At 42.2% G+C, this 21,124-nt stretch overlaps 1 protein-coding gene across 5 annotated transcripts in view; it reads right to left on the minus strand.

The window, feature by feature from the left end:
- The window catches only part of ablim1b (actin binding LIM protein 1b), a 94,430-nt gene extending 87,553 nt beyond the window's left edge, over positions 1-6,877 (minus strand). For all 5 annotated transcript variants that reach the window (XR_010459287.1, XR_010459286.1, XM_029684455.2 and 2 more), the window contains exon 1: positions 6,380-6,877. Coding sequence is in view for 3 of the 5 variants with exons in the window: in XM_029684455.2 (XP_029540315.1) it covers positions 6,380-6,698 (319 nt within the window). In the remaining 2 variants the exon portion in view is untranslated. The remainder of the gene's footprint in view (positions 1-6,379) is intronic.
- Between the last annotated feature and the right edge of the window lie 14,247 nt (positions 6,878-21,124).

The raw sequence follows: 21,124 nt of genomic DNA on the forward strand, positions 1-21,124 counted from the left end.
CCCCTGACATAAAACCCTCAAAATAACACAACAAACAACATCCCCCTGACATAAAACCCTCAAAATAACACAACAAACAACATCCCCCACCCCCTGACATAAAACCCTCAAATAACACAACAAACAACATCCCCCTGACATAAAACCCTCAAAATAACACAACAACATCCCCCAACATAAACCCTCAAAATAACACAACAAACAACCCCCCCTTGACATAAAACCCTCAAAATAACACAATCCCCCAACATAAAATCCCCCATCCCCCCTGACACCCCTGACATAAAACCCTCAAAATAACACAACAAACATCCCCCACCCCTGACATAAAACCCTCAAAATAACACAACAAACAACATCCCCCCACCCCTGACATAAAACCCTCAAAATAACACAACAAACATCCCCCACCCCTGACATAAAACCCTCAAAATAACACAACAAACAACATAAAACCCCCCCACCCCCTGACATAAAACCCTCAAAATAACACAACAAACATCCCCCTGACATAAAACCCTCAAAATAACACAACAAACAACATCCCCCCCCTGACATAAAACCCTCAAAATAACATAAACAACAAACAACATCCCCCACCCCCTGACATAAAACCCTCAAAATAACACAACAAACAACATCCCCCCCACCCCCTTGACATAAAACCCTCAAAAATAACAAACAACAACATAAAACCCTCAAAATAACCCCAACATCCCCCCCCCCTGACATAAAACCCTCAAAATAACACAACAAACAACATCCCCCCACCCCCTGACATAAAACCCTCAAAATAACACAACAACCACATCCCCCTGACATAAAACCCTCAAAATAACACAACAAACAACATAAAAACCCCCACCCAAATCCCCCCCACCCCCGACATAAAACCCTCAAAATAACACAACAAAATAATAAACACAGTACAAAATGAAACTGTCCTATGCTCGCCTCTAAGGTGGAATGCAGGCTTCCCCAAATAGGGTCAAACTCCCAGTAAACCATCTGTCACTTAACTTAGCCTACACAATAGGGCTCCCAATTATTGACATAAATATATACAATGCCAGTTTTAAATTGTTTAAACTCAAATATCAACAGTGTCGGTTAATAATTGATTAGTTACATCCTCCACTGGCTTTAACAAATGAAAATAGTCAAATAAAATGTTCTGTCTGTCAAGACTTCGGCCCATGTGTTAGGGGGGTGACCTGCGCCACGCCACGTTCCAGCAGCCGCACTGCGCAACGGTGTCCACAACCACAGGGAGTAAAATATGATACTGTAACACCAACCTGTTACAGGTAGGCAGCAGTAACGTCACCGGCAGGGCTCTAAAGTGTCACTAATTTGGTTGCATGCAGAATATTTTGTTGTGCGACTATGAAAAAAAATCTCCCAAATAATAATTGCTGTCATGATAAGGCTCCGCTGTACTGTTGTTTCTGAGTGCTCTAGAGAAACAGGCAAGTGCAGATCGTTAGCGTCATGGTTGCACCCTGACTACACTGAAAACGGCTTGCTTCCAACCAGATCAAAACATCTGACCCATATTACCGGCACAACATTTTTATCTTTCTGTAGCGGATTGCGTGGCAAAGTAGTTCACCATCTGTTTACATTTGTTCAATGATGTTATTTAATTGGCTAACTAGCTAGCTAACAACCTGGCAATTTTACCAGTATATTCAATCATGTGGGGGGCACAGAAAATGGATCGCTTCTTCAGGAGATCTACATATGATCATAGATAGCAATGAGTGAATGACAGATCTCTTGCCCGTCATCATCACAAACATTACATTTTTAAAGAGAGAGTACAATAGGGAAAATAATGCTTTTACACAATGTAGAAACCTAAAATTCTACAAATCACTTAGTAATTTCAATCACAGGTATTCATGTCGAAATTTTAGCTTGTATATTAAAGAAATGTATTTACAGTGTTAGATATTAGTTTCTAACACACAACACGTGCTTCAAAGGTAGCTAGAATTAATATTGGCCCAATATAGGCTGTTTCTCAATCCATTTTAAAATTCTTATTTTCTGGTGCTCCTAAATTTCATGTGGTGATCCTAACTTTTGTAAATTGGCAGCAACATTTTACCAAATATAATTTGTTGTTTTGAGCCCTGGTCACCGGTGACGCAATTCCAATATCTTAATCGTCCGCTAAAGCTGATTAATAACCTTGTTTTACATACTGTTCTTAATTTTATACAAAAAACCGTCGTAGACCTTAAACTGGTACAAAATACATAAAAAGTATACAGTGCCTTGCAAAAGTATTCATCCCCCTTGGTGTTTTTCCTGTTTTGTTGCATTACAACCTGTAATTTGAATGGATTTTTATTCGGATTTCATACAATGGACATACACAAAATAGTCCAAATTGGTGAAGTGAAATGAAAAAAAATGACTTGTTTCAAAAAATGTTTAACAAAATGTAAACTGATAAATTGGTGCGTGCATATGCATTCACACCCTTTGCTTTGAAGCCCCTAAATAAGATCTGGTGCAACCAATTACCTTCAGAAGTCACATAAGTACACTGCTCAAAAAAATAAAGGGAACACTAAAATAACACATCCTAGATCTGAATGAATGGAATATTACTATTAAATACTTTTTTCTTTACATAGTTGAATGTGCTGACAACAAAATCACACAAAAATTATCAATGGAAATCAAATGTATCAACCCATGGAGGTCTGGATTTGGAGTCACACTCAAAATTAAAGTGGAAAACCACACTACAGGCTGATCCAACGTTCATGTAATGTCCTTAAAACAAGTCAAAATGAGGCTCAGTAGTGTGTGTGGCCTCCACGTGCCTGTATGACCTCCCTACAACACCTGGGCATGCTCCTGATGAGGTGGCGGATGGTCTCTCGAGGGATCTCCTCCCAGATCTGGACTAAAGCATCCACCAACTCCTGGACAGTCTGTGGTGCAACGTGGCGTTCGTGGATGGAGCGAGACATGATGTCCCAGATGTGCTCAATTGGATTCAGGTCTGGGGAACGGGCAGGCCAGTCCATAGCATCAATGCCTTCCTCTTGCAGGAACTGCTGACATGCTCCAGCCACATGAGGTCTAGCATTGTCTTGCATTAGGAGGAACCCAGGGCCAACCACACCAGCATATGGTCTCACAAGGGGTCTGATGATCTCATCTCGGGACCTAATGGCAGTCAGGCTACCTTTGGCGAGGACATGGAGGGCTGTGCGGCCCCCCAAAGAAATGCCACCCCACACCATGATTGACAAACCGCCAAACCGGTCATGCTGGAGGATGTTGCAGGGAGCAGAACGTTCTCCACAGCGTCTCCAAACTCTGTCACATGTGCTCAGTGTGAACCTGCTTTCATCTGTGAAGCGCCAGTGGCGAATTTGCCAATCTTGGTGTTCTCTGGCAAATGCCAAACGTCCTGCACGGTGTTGGGCTGTAAGCACAACACCCACCTGTGGATGTTGGGCCCTCATACCACCCTCATGGAGTCTGTTTCTGACCGTTTGAGCAGACACATGCACATTTGTGGCCTGCTGGAGGTCATTTTGCAGGGCTCTGGCAGTGCTCCTCCTGCTCCTCCTTGCACAAACGCGGAGGTAGCGGTCCTGCTGCTGGGTTTTTGCCCTCCTACGGCCTCCTCCACGTCTCCTGATGTACTGGCCTGTCTCCTGGTAGCGCCTCCATGCTCTGGACACTACGCTGACAGACACAGCAAACCTTCTTGCCACAGCTCGCATTGATGTGCCATCCTGGATGAGCTGCACTAACTGAGCCACTTGTGTGGGTTGTAGACTCCGTCTCATGCTACCACTAGAGTGAAAGCACCGCCAGCATTCAAAAGTGACCAAAACATCAGCCAGGAAGCATAGGAACTGAGAAGTGGTCTGTGGTCACCACCTGCCGAACCAATCCTTTATTGGGGGTGTCTTGCTATAATTGCCTATAATTTCCACCTGTTGTCTATTACATTTGCACAACAGCATGTGAAATGTATTGTCAATCAGTGTTGCTTCCTAAGTGGACAGTTTGATTTCACAGAAGTGTGATTGACTTGGAGTTACATTGTGTTGCTTAAGTGTTCCCTTTATTTTTTTGAGCAGTGTAGTTAGATTGCACACAGGTGGACTCTATTTAAGTGTTACATGATCTGTCACATGATCTCATTATATATACACCTGTTCTGAAACGCCCCAGAGCAACACCACTAAGCAAGGGGTAACACCAAGCAAGCGGCACCATGAAGACCAAGGAGCTCTCCAAACAGATCAGGGTTGGGTTATAAAAACATATTAGAAACTTTGACCATCCCATGGAGCACCATTAAATCCATGATTAAAAAAATGGAAAGAATATGGCACCACAACAAACCTGCAAAGAGAGGGCAGCCCACCAAAACTCACAGACCAGGCAAGGAGGGCATTAATCAGAGAGGCAACAAAGAGACCAAAGATAACCCCGAAGGAGCTGCAAAGCTCCACAGTGGAGATTGGTGTATCTGTCTATAGGACCACTTTAATCCGTACACTCCACAGAGCTGGGCATTTACGGAAGAGTGGCCAGAAAAAAAGCCATTGCTTAAAGAAAAAAATAAGCAAACACATTTGGTGTTCGCCAAAGGGCAATGTGTGAGACTTCCCAAACATATGGAAGAAGGTGCTCTGGTCAGATGAGACTAAAATTTAGCTTTTTGGCAATCAAGGAAACGCTATGTCGGGCGCAAACCCAACACCTCTAATCACCCCAGGAATACCAGCCCAACAGTGAAGCATGATGGTGGCAGCATCATGCTGTGGGGATGTTTTTCATCGGCAGGGACTGGGAAACTGGTCAGAATTGAAGGAATGATGGATTGTGCTAAATACAGAGAAATTCTTGAGGGAAACCTGTTTCAGTCTTCTAGAGATTTGAGACTGGACAGAGTTTCACCTTCCAGCAGGACAATGACCCTAAGCATACTGCTAAAGCAACACTTGAGTGGTTTAGGGGGAAACATTTACATGTCTTGGAATGGCCTAGTCAAAGTCCAGACCTCAATCCAATTGAGAATCTGTGGTATGACTTAAAGATTGCTGTACACAAGCGGAACCCATCCAACTTGAAGGAGCTGGAGAAATTTTGCCTTGAAGAATGGGCAAAAATCCCAGTGGCTAGAGGTGACAAGTGTATAGAGACATACCCCAAGAGACTTGCAGCTGTAATTGCTGTAAATGGTGGCTCTACGAAGTATTGACTTTGGGACAGTGCATAGTTACTCACGTTCAAGTTTTCCGTTTTTTTTTTCTTATTATTTCTCGTTGGTTTCTCCACCCAAAATATTTGGATCTTTAAAGTGTTAGGCATGTTGTGTAAAACAAATGATTCAAACCCCCACAAATTCTAATTTAATTCCAGGTTGTAAGGCAAGAAAATAGGAAAAATGCCAAGGGGGGTGAATACCTTCGCAAGCCACTGTATTCTATTCTCTAGAGCCCACAACACTGACTCCTCAGACTAACATGTCTGCACATTGAATGGAGCTCAAATTGAGATGTTCCCACATATAATTACATTGGCATTTGTATTTTGACTGATGAATACTCCTGTAGTCGAAACTCATTGCAGTTGAGCTTTCTGATGTTATATACTGTATACTATAGACGTATCTGCTCCTTGTAAATTATACCTGTAAATAGTTTACTAATGTTCTCTGCATCGCACTGGCCACCTACTTGTTTTATTTTTTGGATTTATATTAGAAATAGTCAATTCAACATACCCAAAATAAAATGTATTCCCATTCTCTATCTTCTCTCTTCCTCGCTCGTCTACCCATTATTTTCCTCACTCGTCAATACCCCCCTCTACTCTTGTTTCCCACTTCCTTCCCTCTTACACTATTCAAGAAGGTCTTAATAGGAGTTATTTCTCAATGTTTTCTCCCCTTCTATTACCTTCCACTGTTCCGATCTCTTATCTTCACTAATTTCTCTCCACCACTCCAGTAGGGCTGCCAACTCAGACCAAACTCAATCTGGGAGATTGAAGGTAATGTTGTTATTTGGTGACTCCCTTTACAGACTTGAAAACTGACACCCTATTTATGTGCATCTTCTTAGGGTTAGGGCCAGTTTAGGGTTAGGGTAAGAGTAAGGATTAAGGTTAGGGTTAGTGGATAGTTAATAGAACATTTTGTTGAAAGTTGAACAAGTTCAACTCACCAAATCAAGTGTCACCAAATTGTCCTAAAACTTTTGACATTACAGCAATTAATTTCAAAGACAATCTAACTGAATAGCTTTATCGCTCGCCTTCAGAAGAACAAGCCTGGTCTCCAGACCAAATCAGAACGGTGGCAACACTAGGCAGATGAGCAATCCCTTACCTGGTCCAATTGATCCCATGTCTGGCGGCATGCCTACCATCCGCTCACACAGGATATAGTCGTTGGGGTTCAGGAAGGGAAGCTGCTCCATCATCGATTGTTTCGGAATCAGGTAGAGAACCTCAGCAATCTGACCATCCTCAATGATCGACATGCGCCTAACCGAATTCTTGCGCTTTGCCCTGTCCATCACCACCATATCCTCGCCCCGGTTGGAGCCACAGATCTTGCCCAGGCTGCTGAGGTTTGGCATGTCGATACTAACAAAGGTCTCGGCCCAGCAACGAGGGTTGCAAACTGACTGAAAATTAGAAACCATGCAGAAGGACTGCAAGAACCAGAGGAACACTAGGACGGCCGTATGGCAAAGCAGAACACAGGAACGGTAGGGCGGCCGAACAGTTGAAGCAGCGAAAACCGCAAACACCCTTTGAACCGTCTCAGGTATTAAGCTGACCTCTAAGACTTTGCAACATTGTATGTGTGTGTGTGTTTGTGTTGTCCGTCAAGCACTGCAAGACTAACTCCTACTCACTCCCTTAAGAAGATTAAGAGGGATGTATTTTTAGTCTTTATCTGCAGGGAAGGTATAACAGTGGAGCCGTGACACAGTAAGTCAAGTCAAATGGCTGGTACAGTCATTCTATCATCCTGCATTTCCCCCTCATCCAATTTCATGCCCCTGAGGCATATCAAAACAAGAGCAGCATGCATCTATGGTAATCTCCTGTGATTTGGGGAATCTTTAAGAAGATTATGAACTTCAGCCTTGTTTTTTTTACCATCACATGTATTACAGTTAAAATGAATCTCTTTATAGCTAAAGCCACAGTTAAGCTAGATCCCAGGTCAATTCATTTTCCTATCCATTCTCTATTCTTGAATTGAATGGGATACAATCTAGGGGCAAGCAGAGAAGTGCATAATTTATCGTTGGAGGAAGAGGGGACTTGGTGGTGTAATTCCATGTAACTACTTAGATTACATTTGATCGGGAGCAGTATCTACAATCAAAACCTTGTTTCAATGTTGTTGCTGCAGATTTGAGTCCAAATCTTTTTTGATTGGTTAAAGTTGTCACTGGCCAGGTCGTCATTGTAAATAAGAATTTGTTCTTAATTGACTTGGATAAATAAAGGTTAAATAAAAACATTTTTAAAAAGTAATGAAGCTAGTTCTTTGACAAGGACATTATGCCCTCTAAGGCTGGGACAGAGAGGTTTTCACATTCACCCTGGCACCCAAGAGGCTGAGATTGGCCTTAAATACATATAAAACTACAGGCGTTGTATTTGGTTGAAAACATTCTGTAAGACCTAAACCTCAACTGGAGTTGTGTATAAAGGGTGTGCCCGTTGAGGAAGCTAAACTCCTAGGAATAACATTAGATGGTCAATTCATATCGAAAAAGTTGTTGTGAAGATGGGGAGGGGTATGTCTGCTATAAAAATATGTTCTGTGTTTTTGAGACAAAAACCAACTGTAGTAGTTGTTCCTGCTCCGGTCTCGTCCGATCTTGATTACTGTCTGGTAATATGGTCAAGTAGAGAAAATAAATACCTACTGTACAGTAGCAAAGCTGAAGCTGGCTAAAAACAGAGCAGCACGCCTTGCCCTTACCTGCATAAACAGAATTAACATAACATGCATACCAGTCTTTCCTGGTTGAGGGTTGACAAGAGATTAACTGCTTCTCTTCTAGTTTTTAATGAAAATTATTACTCCAAGGAAAATTCCAGATTGTTTGCATAATCAAATAACATTCAGCTCAGACATCTATACATATGCCACCAGCGGTATCTTCACAGTCCCCAAGTCCAAAACGAATTCACAGCAACACACATCATTATACAGAGCCATGATTGCACGCATGAAAATCCCTTCCGTACCCAATTACTCAAGCAAACAGCAAAATTACCTTAAAAACAAATATTAAACAACATCTCATCTCATGGAACGTTGGGGACTGTCCTTGTCTATCAGCGTGTCAGTGTTCTGTTACTTGTCATGTTTTGTGTTTTTTGTACAGCCCATGAAGAATAGTTGATGCCTCTTCGAAAGCTAATGGGGATCCACACAAACAAATAAAAATGTATTATAACAAATAACACACAAACGCACATGCCCCTTCCCTGAGTTATTTCATATATACTGTATCTCTCGCTCTCTCACGTCAAGGAGTGCAACTTTCTATATGAATTCCTATGAGGGAAGTGCAGAGAGCAGTGATCTCACAGCCCTTATATAAGCCATTTCCTCAGATCAAAGGTAACCTTATCCGGAGGTCAACATAGGTTGCATACTGAGGTTGCAGCCGAAACATGACACGTTTTTCTATTACTGTGCAGTACAATGACTTCAGAAAGTATTCATACCATTTGACTTATGCCACATTTTGCCTGAATTCAAAATGAATTAATTTTTAAAAATTCTCACTCATCTACACACAATACCCCATAGTGAAAATGCATTGAAAATTAAATACAGAAATATCTCATTTACATATGTATCCACCCCTCTAAGTCAACACATGTTAGAATCACCTTTGGCAGTGATTACAGCTGTGAGTCTTTCTGGATAAGTGTCTAAGAGCTTTGCACACCTGGAGAGTACAATATTTGCCCATTATTCTTTTCAAAATATGTCAAGCTCTGTTAAATTGGTTGTTGATCATTACTAGACAACACTTTAACTCGGCCACTCAGGAACATTCACTGTCTTCTTTATAAGCAACTCCAATGTAGATTTGGCCTTGTGTTTTAGGTTATTGACCTGCTGAAAGGTGAATTCATCTCCCAGTGTTACGGCATTCAGAGGTGAAAGAAGGATCGGATCAAAACGCAGCGTGGTAAGTGTTCATGATGATTTATTCAAAACGAACTGAACACTGAAATACAAATCAATAAACGATGTGAACAAAACGAAAACCGAAACAGTACCGTGTGGCCCAAACACTCACATGGAAACAAACCAAAAGTGAAACCTACCTAAGCATGATTCTCAATCAGAGACAACTAACAACACCTGCCTCTGATTTTTTTTAACCTTTATTTTACTAGGCAAGTCAGTTAAGAACAAATTCTTATTTTCAATGACAGCCTAGGAACAGTGGGTTAACTGCCTGTTCAGGGGCAGAATGACAGATTTTGTACCTTGTCGGCTCGGGGATTTGAACTTGCAACCATTTCGGTTACTAGTCCAACTCTCTAACCACTAGGCTACCCTGCCGCCCCGATTGATTGAGAACCATTCTAGGCCGAACACAAAAACGAGCATAGAAAAACAAACAGACTGCCCACCCCACCTCATGCCCTGACCATACTAAAACAAATAATAAAATAACAGAACTATGGTCAGCAGGTGACACCCAGTGTCTGGTGGAAAGCAGACTGAAGCAGGTTTCCTCTTAGATTTTGCCTGTGCTTAGCTCCATTCAGTTTTTTTTATCCATAAAAACTCCACAGTCCTTAACGATCACAAGCATACACACAACATGATGCATCCACTACTATGCTTGAAAATATGGAGAGTTGTACTCTGTAATGTGTTGTATTGGATTTGCCTCGAACAAAACACGTTTTGTATTCAGGACAAAAGTTAATTGCCCAATGCCTTGTTGCAAACAGGATTCATGTTTTTGAATATTTTTATTGTGTGCATGCTTCCTTCTTTTCATTCCTTTCTGTCAATTAGGTTAGTATGGTGGAGTAACTACAATGCTATAGATCCATATGCAGTTTTCTACTATCACAGCCATTAAACCCTGTAATTGTTTTAAAGTCACAATATGCCCCATGGTGAAATCTCAGAGCAATTATCTTCTTCTAGGAAGGACGCCTGTATCTTTGTAGTGACTGGATGTATTGATACACCATCCAAAGTGTAATTAATAACTTCATCATGCTCAAAGGGATATTCAATATCTGCTTGGTTTTATATTTATTTTTTACACATTACATTTAGGAGCACCAAAAAATAATTTATGTTTAATTGATTGATATACAGCCAATATGAATTCTAGCTAATATTTAAGACTATGTTGTGCCTTAGAAACTAATATGTAACACTGTAAATATATTTGTTTATTAAAAAGCTAAAATGTTGATACAAAACCTGTCATTGAATTTACAAAGTTATTAGTTCACACATTGCATTCGGGAAATTTATTTTTCCACATTTTGTTACGTTGCAGCCTTATGGATGAAAACCTCTCTGGGGTATGTGGGACGCTAGCATCCACCTCGCCAACAGCCAGTGAAATTGCAGGGCGCCAAATTCAAAACAACAGAAATCCCAAAATTTAAATTCCTCAAACATACAAGTATTTTACACCATTTTAAAGATACAGTTATTGTAAATCCAGCCACAGTGTCCGATTTCAAATAGACTTTACGGCGAGAGCACACCAAACAATTGTTTGGTCAGCACCTAGTCACAGAAAACCATAAAGCCATTTTCAAGCCAATGAGAGCCCTCACAAAAGTCAGAAATAGCGATTAAATTAATCACTAACCTTTGATGATCTTCATCAGATGGCACTCACAGGACTTCGTTACACAATAAATGTGTGTTTGTTTGATAAAGTTAATCTTTATACCCAAAAACCTCATTTGAAATTGGTGTGTTACGTTCAGAAATGCATTGTCTCAAACAAACATCCGGTGAAAGTGCAGAGAGCCACATCAAATGACAGAAATACTCATAATAAACATTGATAAAAGATACAAGTACTATGCATGGAATTAATTATAAACTTCTCCTTAATGCAACCGCTGTGTCAGATTTCAAAAACACTTCACTGCGAAAGCACATCTTGCGATTATGTTTGGTCAGCGCCAAGTCACAGAAAAACATACAGCCATTTTCCAAAGAAGGAGAGGTGTTAGAAAAGTCAGAAATAGCATTATGAATATTCACTAACCTTTGATGATCTTCATCAGAATGCACTCCCAGGAATCCCAGTTCCACAATAAATGTTCGTTTTGTTCGATAAAGTCCATCATTTATGTCCAAATACCTCCTTTTTGTTCGCGCGTTTAGTTCACAAATCCAAACTCACGATGCGAGGGCAAGTCCAGGCAAAAGTTCAGACAAAGTCCAAAAAGTTATGTTACAGTTCGTAGAAACATGTCAAACGATGCATAGAATCAATCTTTAGGATGTTTTTATCATAAATCTTCAATAATGTTTCAACCGGACAATTCCTTTGTCTTTAGAAAGGAAAAGGAACTCAGCTAACTCTCACGTGAGCGTGCGAGACTGAGCTCATGGCATTCTGCCAGACACCTGACTCAAACAGCTCTCATTCTCTCCCCCTTCACAGTAGAAGCCTGAAACAAGGTTCTAAAGACTGTTGCCATCTAGTGGAAGCCTTAGGAAGTGCAATATGACCCCATAGACACTGTATATTATATAGGCAATGACTTGAAAAACTACAAACCTCAGATTTCCCACTTCCTGGTTGGATTTTTTCTCAGGTTTTTTCCTGCCATATGAGTTCTGCTACACTCACAGATATCATTCAAACAGTTTTAAAAACTCTAGAGTGTTGTCTATCCAAATCTAATATTTCTATCCAAATCAAATAATATGCATATTCTAGCTTTTGGGCCTGAGTTTCAGGTAGTTTACTCTTGGCACCTTATTATCTAAGCTACTCAATACTGCCCCCCAGTCCCAAAGATGTTAAATAAATCATTTTCATCATCAATCTACACACAATACGCCATAAAGAAAAATAGAAAACAGGTTTTTAGAATTGTTTGCACATTTATTAAAAAATAAAAACACAAAAATAATAACATAATTACATTAGTATTCAGACCCTTTTCTATGGGACTCAAAAATGAGCTCATGTGCATCCTGTTTCCATTGATCATCCTTGAGTTGTTTCTACAACTTGACTGGAGTCCACCTGTGGTAAATGCAATAAATTGGAGGTGATTTGGAAAGGTTCACACCTGTCTACATCAGGTCCCACAGTTGACTGTGAATGTCAGAGCAAAAACCAAGCCATGAGGTCGAAGGAATTCTCCTTAGAGCTCAGAGACAGGATTGTGTTGAGGAATATATCTGGGGAAGGGTACCAAAAAGGTTCTGCAGCATTGAACGTCCCCAAGAACACAATGGCCTCCATTCTTAAATGGAAGAAGTTTGGAACCACCAATACTCTTCATAGAGCTGGCAGCCCGGCAATCGGGGGAGAAGGGCCTTGGTCAGGGAGGTGACCAAGAACCCAATCGTCACTCTGACAGAGCTCTAGAGTTCCTCTGTGGAGATGGGAGAACCTTTCAGAAGGACAACCATCCCTGCAGCACTCCACCAATTAGGCCTTTGTGGTATTGTAGCCAGGCGGAAGCCACTCCTCAATAAAAGGTACATGACTATCAGATCATGAGAAACAAGATTCTCTGGTCTGATGAAATCAAGATTGAACTCTTTGGCATCACTTCTTGAAGAAACCTGGCAAAATCCCTACGGTGAAGCATAGTGGTGGCCGCATCATGCAGTAGGGATGTTTTTCAGTAGCAGGGACTGGGAGAATAGTCAGAAACGAGGGAAAGATTAACGGAGCAAAGTACATAGAGATCCTTGATGAAAACCTGTTCCAAAGTGCTCAGGACCTCAGACTGGGACAAAGGTTCACCTTCCAACAGGACAACGACCCTAAGCACACAGCCAAGACAACGCAGGAGTCTCTGAAAGTCCTTGAGTGGCCCTGCCAGAGCCTGGACTTGAACCCGATTTAACATGTCTGGAGAGACCTGAAAATAGCTGTGCAGTGATGCTCCCCATCCAACCTGACAGAGCTTGAGAGGATCTGCAGAGAAGAATGGGGAAAACTCCCCAAATACAGGTGTCCCATGCTTGTAGCGTCATACCCAAGAAGACTCGAGGCTGTAATTGCTGCCGAAGGTGCTTCAACAAAGAACTGAGTACAGGGTCTGAATACTTATGTAAATGTCATGTTTGTCTTTTATTTTTAATACATTTGCAAAATGTCTAAAAATCTGTTGTTTCTTTGTCATCCTGGGGGTATTGTGTGTAGATTGATCAGGGGGAAAAAATGATTTAATCAATTTTAGAATAAAGCTGTAACATAAGAAAATGTGGCAAAAGTAAAGAGGTCTGAATACTTTCCGAATGCACTGTATATATTAGGTTTCTACATTGTGTAAAAGCACTATTTTCCTATTTTCTTTATAAACATCTATCATTGATCTCCTGAAAAAGCTATCCCTTTTCCTTTCTTTCTGTGGCAACAAATATTTGGATATACTGGTAAAATTAACAGCTTGTTAGCTAGCTAGCCAATGAGGTAACATCACTGAACAAATGTAAACTAATGGTTAATGACACCGTTTTCACTCTAATGGTGTCATGGTGTAATGATGTAATGATGTAATGGTGAAACCATGATGCTAACATATCTGCCCTCACTTGTTTATGGCACGCAAAAAAAAATGGCACAACAAAGCCTTATCATTACAATCTACCCATTTTGCCATGGGGTGGAGAGTATTACTGATACTGTCATCGGATCATAGAATGTGCCAATGTTTGTGAACGATTCCCTTAATTTCTTCAGAGCACTTGAATAGTGAATAACACAAAATTGTCCTTGAAAGAGATCAGGTCTTTTTTGGAATTTCTCAATGGCAGTATTAATCTGACCATTTTTGTACCCCCTCTCCTTGAAATTTCGTTGCATCTCATGTTTCTGTCCAAATCTGAAGCTGATTTGACGTGTGTCAGATTGCATAGTAAATCTCAGGTGCTCAGAACAATAGTTTAGAAAAGCATGGGGCAAGAGGATTGAGAATTGACTGTTTCTCCATGTAACCCAGATACAAATTAGCATAGTTAGGAGCCATAGAAGATCCCATAGCAGTACCCTTCGTCTGGATAAAGAAATCATTTAGAAACATGTGCATGAGTGCCTCCCGAATGGCAGAGCGGTCTAATGTGTCTAAGGTGTCACTACAGACCTTGGTTTGATCCCAGGCTTTGATGCAGCTTCTCAGGGTTTGGCTGGGATAGGCCGTCATTGTAAATAAGAATTTGTTCTTAACTGACATGCCTAGCTAATTAAAGGTCAAATATGTTTTTATTGGATATCATGAAAACTGAGGAAAAAGGTAGTAAAAAGTAGAAAAAGAAACGGCAATGTTATAATGCGAGTGTTGAATAGCCAAAAGCTGTGTTCTTTTTTAGAAGGTACAGTGGCAAGAAAAAGTTTGTGAACCCTTTGGAATTACCTGAATTTTTGCATAAATTGGTCATAAAATTTGATCTGAACTTCATTTAAATCACAACAATAGACAAACACAGTCTGCTTAAACTAATAACACGCAAACAATTTGACATTTTATTGTGTTTATTGAACACAGTGTAAACATTCACAGTACAGGGTGGGAAAAGTATGTGATCCCTTGGATTTAATAACTAGTTTACCCTTTGGCAGCAATAACCTCAGCCAAACATTTTCTGTAGTTGGATATCAGACCTGCACAACGGTCAGGAGGAATTTGAGGTCAGGTCGAGGTCAGGACTCTGAATGAGCCACTCTAGAAGGTGTATTTTCTTCTGTTGAGGCGATTCTGTTGTTGATTTACTTCTGTGTTTTTGGTCACAGTCCTGTTGCATCACCCAACTTCTGTTGAGCATCAATTGGCGGACAGATAGGCTTACATTCTCCTGCAAAATGTCTTGATAAACTTGTGATAGCAAGCTGTCCAGGCCCTGAGGCAGCAAAGAAGCCCCCAACCATGATGCTCACTCCACTATACTTTACAGTTGGGATGAGATTTTGATGTTGGTGTGCTGTGCTGTGCCTTTTTTATCTCCACATATAGTTTAATCTGTCCACAGAATATTTTGCCAGTAGCACTGTGGAACATCCAGGTGCACTTTTGCGAACTTCAGACGTGCAGCAATGTTTTTTTTGGACAGCAGTGACTTCTTCCGTGGTGTCCTCTTATGAACACAGTTCTTGTTTAGTTTTTTACGTATCGTAGACTCGTCAACAGAGATGTTAGCATGTTCCAGATATTTCTGTAAGTCTTTAGCTTACACTCAAGGATTCTTCTTAACCTCATTGAGCATTCTGCACTATGCTCTTGCAGTCATCTTTGCAGGACGGCCACTCCTAGGGAGAGTAGCAACAGTGCTGAACTTTCTCCATTTGTAGACAATTTGTCTTACTGTGGACTGACAAACATCAAGGCTTTTAAAGATACTTTGTAACCCTTTCCAGCTTTATGCAAGTCAACAATTCGTAATCTTTGGTCTTCTGAGATCTCTTTTGTTCGAGGCATGGTTCACATCAGGCAATGCTTCTTGAGGAATACCAAGAATAGTGTTTTTATACGGCAGGCCAGCTCTCCTATGCGTCCCTATTGAGCAGTGAATGAGATATCAACCAGATTCATTTTTCTATGGCTTCCCTAATGTGTCTAGTGTCACAATACATGGCTTTTATTTTGAAAAATGAGCCTGAACGTCAACATTGCGTCAGTGGTCAGCTGGAGTCTCTCAGAGTGTTTTGTGCGTAAGAGACAAATGCGGCCATTGTTTCTTTCTTTCCTACTAAGAAGCTATCTGTCCCGGTTGATATATTATCGAATAGATATTTGAAAAACACCTTGAGGATTGATTATAAACAACGTTTGCCATGTTTCTGTCGATATTATGGAGCTAATTTGGAATATTTTTCGGACGAATTCTCAGCCAAACGTGAAGAACAAACGGAGTTATTTCGGCTACAAAAATAATATTTTTGGAAAAAAAGGAACATTTGCTATTTAACTGGGAGTCTTGTGAAGCTCATCCGAAGCTCATCAAAGGTAAACTATTTAATTTGATTGCTTTTCTGATTTTCGTGACCAGGTTGCCTGCTGCTAGCTAGGCATAATGCTATGCTAGGCTATCAATAAACTTACACAAATGCTTGTCTTGCTTTGGCTGTAAAGCATATTTTCAAAATCTGAGATGACAGGATGATTAAACGCTAGTAAAACCAAATGCATGCTTTTCAACAGTTCGCTGCTTGCACCCGCACGCCCGACTAGCATCACCACCCTGGATGGTTCCGATCTAGAATAGGTGGACATCTATAAGTACCTAGGTGTCTGGCTAGACTGTAAACTCTCCTTCCATACTCATGTCAATCATCTCCAATCTAAAATCAAATCTAGAGTCGGCTTTCTATTTCGCAAAAAAGCCTCCTTCACTCACGCCGCCAAACGTACCCTAGTAAAACTGACTATCCTACCGATCCTCGACTTCGGCGATGTCATCTACAAAATAGCTTCCAATACTCTACTCAGCAAACTGGATGCAGTTTATCACAGTGCCATCCGTTTTGTTACTAAAGCACCTTATACCACCCACCACTGCGACCTGTATGCTCTAGTCGGCTGGACCTCGCTACATATTCGTCGCCAGACTCACTGGCTCCAGGTCATCTACAAGTCCATGCAAGGTAAAGCTCCGCCTTATCTCAGTTCACTGGTCACGATGGCAACACCCACGCGTAGCACACGCTCATCCCTAAAGCCAACACCTCATTTGGCCGCCTTTCGTTCCAGTTCTCTGCTGCCTGTGACTGGAACGAATTGCAAAAATTGTTGAAGTTGGAAATTTATCTCCCTCACCAACTTTAAACATCTGCTATCTGAGCAGCTAACCGATCTCTGCAGCTGTACATAGTCCATCGGTAAATAGCCCACCCAATTTATCTACCTCATCCCCATACTGTTTTTATATATTTACTTTTCTACTCTTTTGCACACCAGTATCTCTACCTGCACATGACCATCTGACCATTTATCACTCCAGTGTTAATCTGCTATTATTCGCCTACCTCCTCATGCCTTTTGCACACAATGTATATAGACTCTTTAAAAAAAAATGTTTATCTACTGTTTTATTGACTTGTTTATTGTTTACTCCATGTGTAACTATTGTGTTGTTCTCTGTTCACACTGCTATGCTTTATCTTGGCCAGGTCGCATTTGTAAATGAGAACTTGTTCTCAACTAGCCTACCTGGTTAAATAAAGGTGAAATAAATAAATAAAATTAAATCTAGAGGTGTGAAGACACAAACAAAGAAGCGGAGGAAGGGAAGTGTGGAACCTGCTGGCAGAGAGGTAGAGTGGCAATGGCACTCTGTGCTGGAGGAGGATGTGGAGCCACGTTCTCCAATATTCAGACCAAAAAGGCCACCAGGACCTCAGCAGGACATGACCTCGAAATACAGACCCATGCAACTGTTTTTCATCCCGTCAGTTGTTGATTCCCTGGTGTGTAATACTAACAAGTATGGGGCTAGGAAGCAAGCAGGAAAGAAAGAGGCATGGAAGCCCATTTCCATGTCAGACCTTTTCTGCTACCTTTCACTGGTCATTTACATGGGGCTGGTGAAGTTAAAAACCCTAAAGGATTACTGGAAAACATTCCCCACTCTATCAACTGCCTTTCCCCCCACTGTCATGTCCTCTACAAGGTTTCTAAATATCTCACGGGCGCTTCACATCAGTGACCCAGAAGTTGACGAGGAGAATGACAGGAGGAGAGGCACCGCAAGGTTTGACAGGCAAAGTTAAAACCTTTCTACCCCAGCATGGTTGAGGCCTGCAAGACCCATTTTCAGCCCTCCCAGAATGTGTTCATAGATGAGAGGATGGTAGCCTCAAAGGCCAGAATTGGCCTAAAACAATACATGCGTAACAAACCAACAAAATGGGGTTACAAGCTGTTTGTTTTGGCTCATTCTGTGTGTGCATACACATGCATTTTTTTTGTTTATGAGGGGAAAAGCAGTTTTGTGACTGGTAATGGACTCAGTTACGATTCCGTCATGGAGTTATTGGATTTTCAACTGCTGGGGAAGGGCTTCAAACTTTTTGTGGACAACTTTTATACAAGACCTACCCTGTTTGCAGACCTGAGGTGTGGGCTTGTGGCACCATTCGGACCAACAGAATGGGCTTTCCGAAGACAAAGGTGAATGACATGCCTAAGCGGGCTGAGCGGGGAACCATGCGATGGATCCGTGAAGATGGCCGGCTGTTTGTGAAGTGGATGGATACCAGAAAGGTGGTGATGTGCTCCACTATCCAGTCCTTCAGTTGCGATCATGTTGTCAGGCGTGTGAAGGACGCTACTGCGGCATGGAACACCAGAAATGTCCCCCTTCCTGGTGTAGACCTATCAGACGCACTGATAGGGTCCTACAATGTTCTCCACAAGACAAAGAAATGGTACAAGACATTGTTTTACCATTTCTTTGACATTGCTGTGGTGAATTCCTTCATCCTGCAGAAGGAAATGGCAAAGAGCTGTGGACAGCCCCCCATCTCACAACTAGCCTTCAGGGAGCTGCTCATCCGGGAGCTTGCTGTCTATAGCACAAAGTCCACTGCATCACATTCTGCCCCCTCTACCTCTGCCCCTTCTACTCCTGCCACCAGTGGTGTCCACATGCCAAAGTTCATAACTGCAGGCATGAATGTGCCTCAGGGCCTAAAGGGCACAGCATGGATGCGTCGTTGTGTTCTGTGTCGCATGAAGTCCCCCATCACCTGCACCACTTGTTGGGTTTGCCTCTGCTTTACAGCAGAAGGCGACTGCTATGGGATATGCCACCAGCAACAAAATATTGTGTAGAGGACTGAGGGTCTTCCAAAGTGTCTACCCCTGTTTAAAAATAAATAAAATTCAATTTAAAAAAAATATATATATATATCTTTTTTGTGTGTGTTAGAATTGCTTTTTGATATGTTGTATATAGTTATTTGCACTGTTGTATATAGTTATATATCATTTCACCAATTCGGCCACTTGGGTACACACACCAGAAAAAGTCCACCAGCTTACGTTGCAGGTCTGCGAGGCTTGAGGACAGCCACTTTATGCCACAGGGAAGATGCAACCAAGTTGTTGATTGTCAGCACCCTCCCTCTATATGACACTTGGGACAGGAGCCACCTCCATCTGGCCAGTCTTGACCCCATTGCCTGTGACAGCCCTTCCCAGTTCTTCCTGACCCACCTCTCCGAGCCCAGGTACACCCTCAACATTTTAAGCTCTTCACAACCCCGCTGCAAACCCCCTGGAAGCAGAGGGGCCCTATCCCCCCTTGCCCCAGATAACAGAGCTTTGCTCTTGCCCCTGTTTACCTTAGCTGACGAAGCTCCATCGCACAGCTTCAGACTGGTCTCTAGTGCCTGCATATCCTGCCAATCCCTGACCATCACAGAAATGTAATCTGCATACGCTGACACTGCTATGCCTGTCAGCACACCCCCTGCAGTCTCCTGCGTAGCAGGCCCAAAAGTGTCTCAATGGCTAATGTATATAACTGCCCTTGTCTAATGCCCCGTCTCACCCAGACTGGTCTACTGAGCCCCTTCCCACCTTGGCCATACATGACGCCCCAGCATACAACAGCTTCACACAGGTCAAAAAACTCTTCCCAAACCCAAACATCACATTAAACAGATACTCATGGTGCACTCTATCAAAAGCCTCTTGATCTAAAGAGACCAGTCCAAAGTTCACATTAGAACCTCTCAACAAGTCCAACATGTCCCAGATTAAGAACAAGTTGTCCGTGATTTAGTGTCCCAGTACACAATATGTTTGGTCCTTATGTACTATCGAGCCCAGGTGGGACTTCAGTCTGTTAGAGAGGACCTTGGCAAATATATTGTAGTCCGAACAGAGCAATGCCACAGGCCTCCAGTTCTTAAGTTTACACAAGTCCCCTTTCTTGGGCAGAAGAGTCAGAGCCGCCCGACGGCAGCTCATCGGCAACTCTCCTTACCCGACTCATTCACGCAGCACGCAAAAGAAGTCCAGTCCAATTATTCCCCAGAATGTTTTAGAAAACACCACTGGGAGTCCATCAACCCCTGGTGCATGACCCGGGGACATCTGGGTTACAGCCTCTGCCAGTTTATAGGACAACAGAGGAATGTCCATTTCATTCCTCGCTTAGGGAGTTCTGCGAACAAGACCTGAGCACACATAGGATCACACATTTCTGCCCTATACAACTCAGTATGAAACTCCACAATTTGCTCCTGCATCTCTCCCACCACAGAGGTCACCCACCCATCAGCCAGCGTAGACAATGCATACCCTTGGCTTCCCCACTCTGTCTTTCCAAACCAAAGAAGAAGAAGCTGGGAGCATCCATCTCCTTGAGCATGGAGAACCTAGCTCTAACAAGTGCTCACTTTGCTTTAACCTGGAAAAAAACTGCCCAGGTCCCTACGTAATTCAGCTAAATTAGCCTGGAGGCCTATATTGCCTTGCCCCACCATCTCTACGTCCATCTCACTAATACTACGCTCTAGTTCCCACAATACTCTCCTAGCCTCTGAGGATGAGAGAGCTGTGTACTGTTGACAGAAAAGCCGTATTTGGACTTTCCCCACATCACACCATTGACTCAGAGACTCATACTCCTCTCTTCGCTGCCCCCACCTTTCCCAAAAGGTCTAGAAACCTGAGCAAAAAGTGGCATCTTGTAAGAGCTTTACATTAAAATTCCAATAGGATGCTTGCCGGGGCCCTGGGGAAATAGACAGCCTAGCCATGGTTATGGGGTGATCCGAAAACCCCACCGGGTGAATCGTAGCGCCCAACTGCCTATTGCTCCGATTCCTGGACATGTAAAAACGATCAAGTCGGGCTGCACTCACCCTAGCCCCAAAGACCTTCACCCATGTACACT

This window comes from Oncorhynchus nerka, linkage group LG16 (assembly GCF_034236695.1).
Source record: "Oncorhynchus nerka isolate Pitt River linkage group LG16, Oner_Uvic_2.0, whole genome shotgun sequence".
Taxonomy (NCBI): domain Eukaryota; kingdom Metazoa; phylum Chordata; class Actinopteri; order Salmoniformes; family Salmonidae; genus Oncorhynchus; species Oncorhynchus nerka.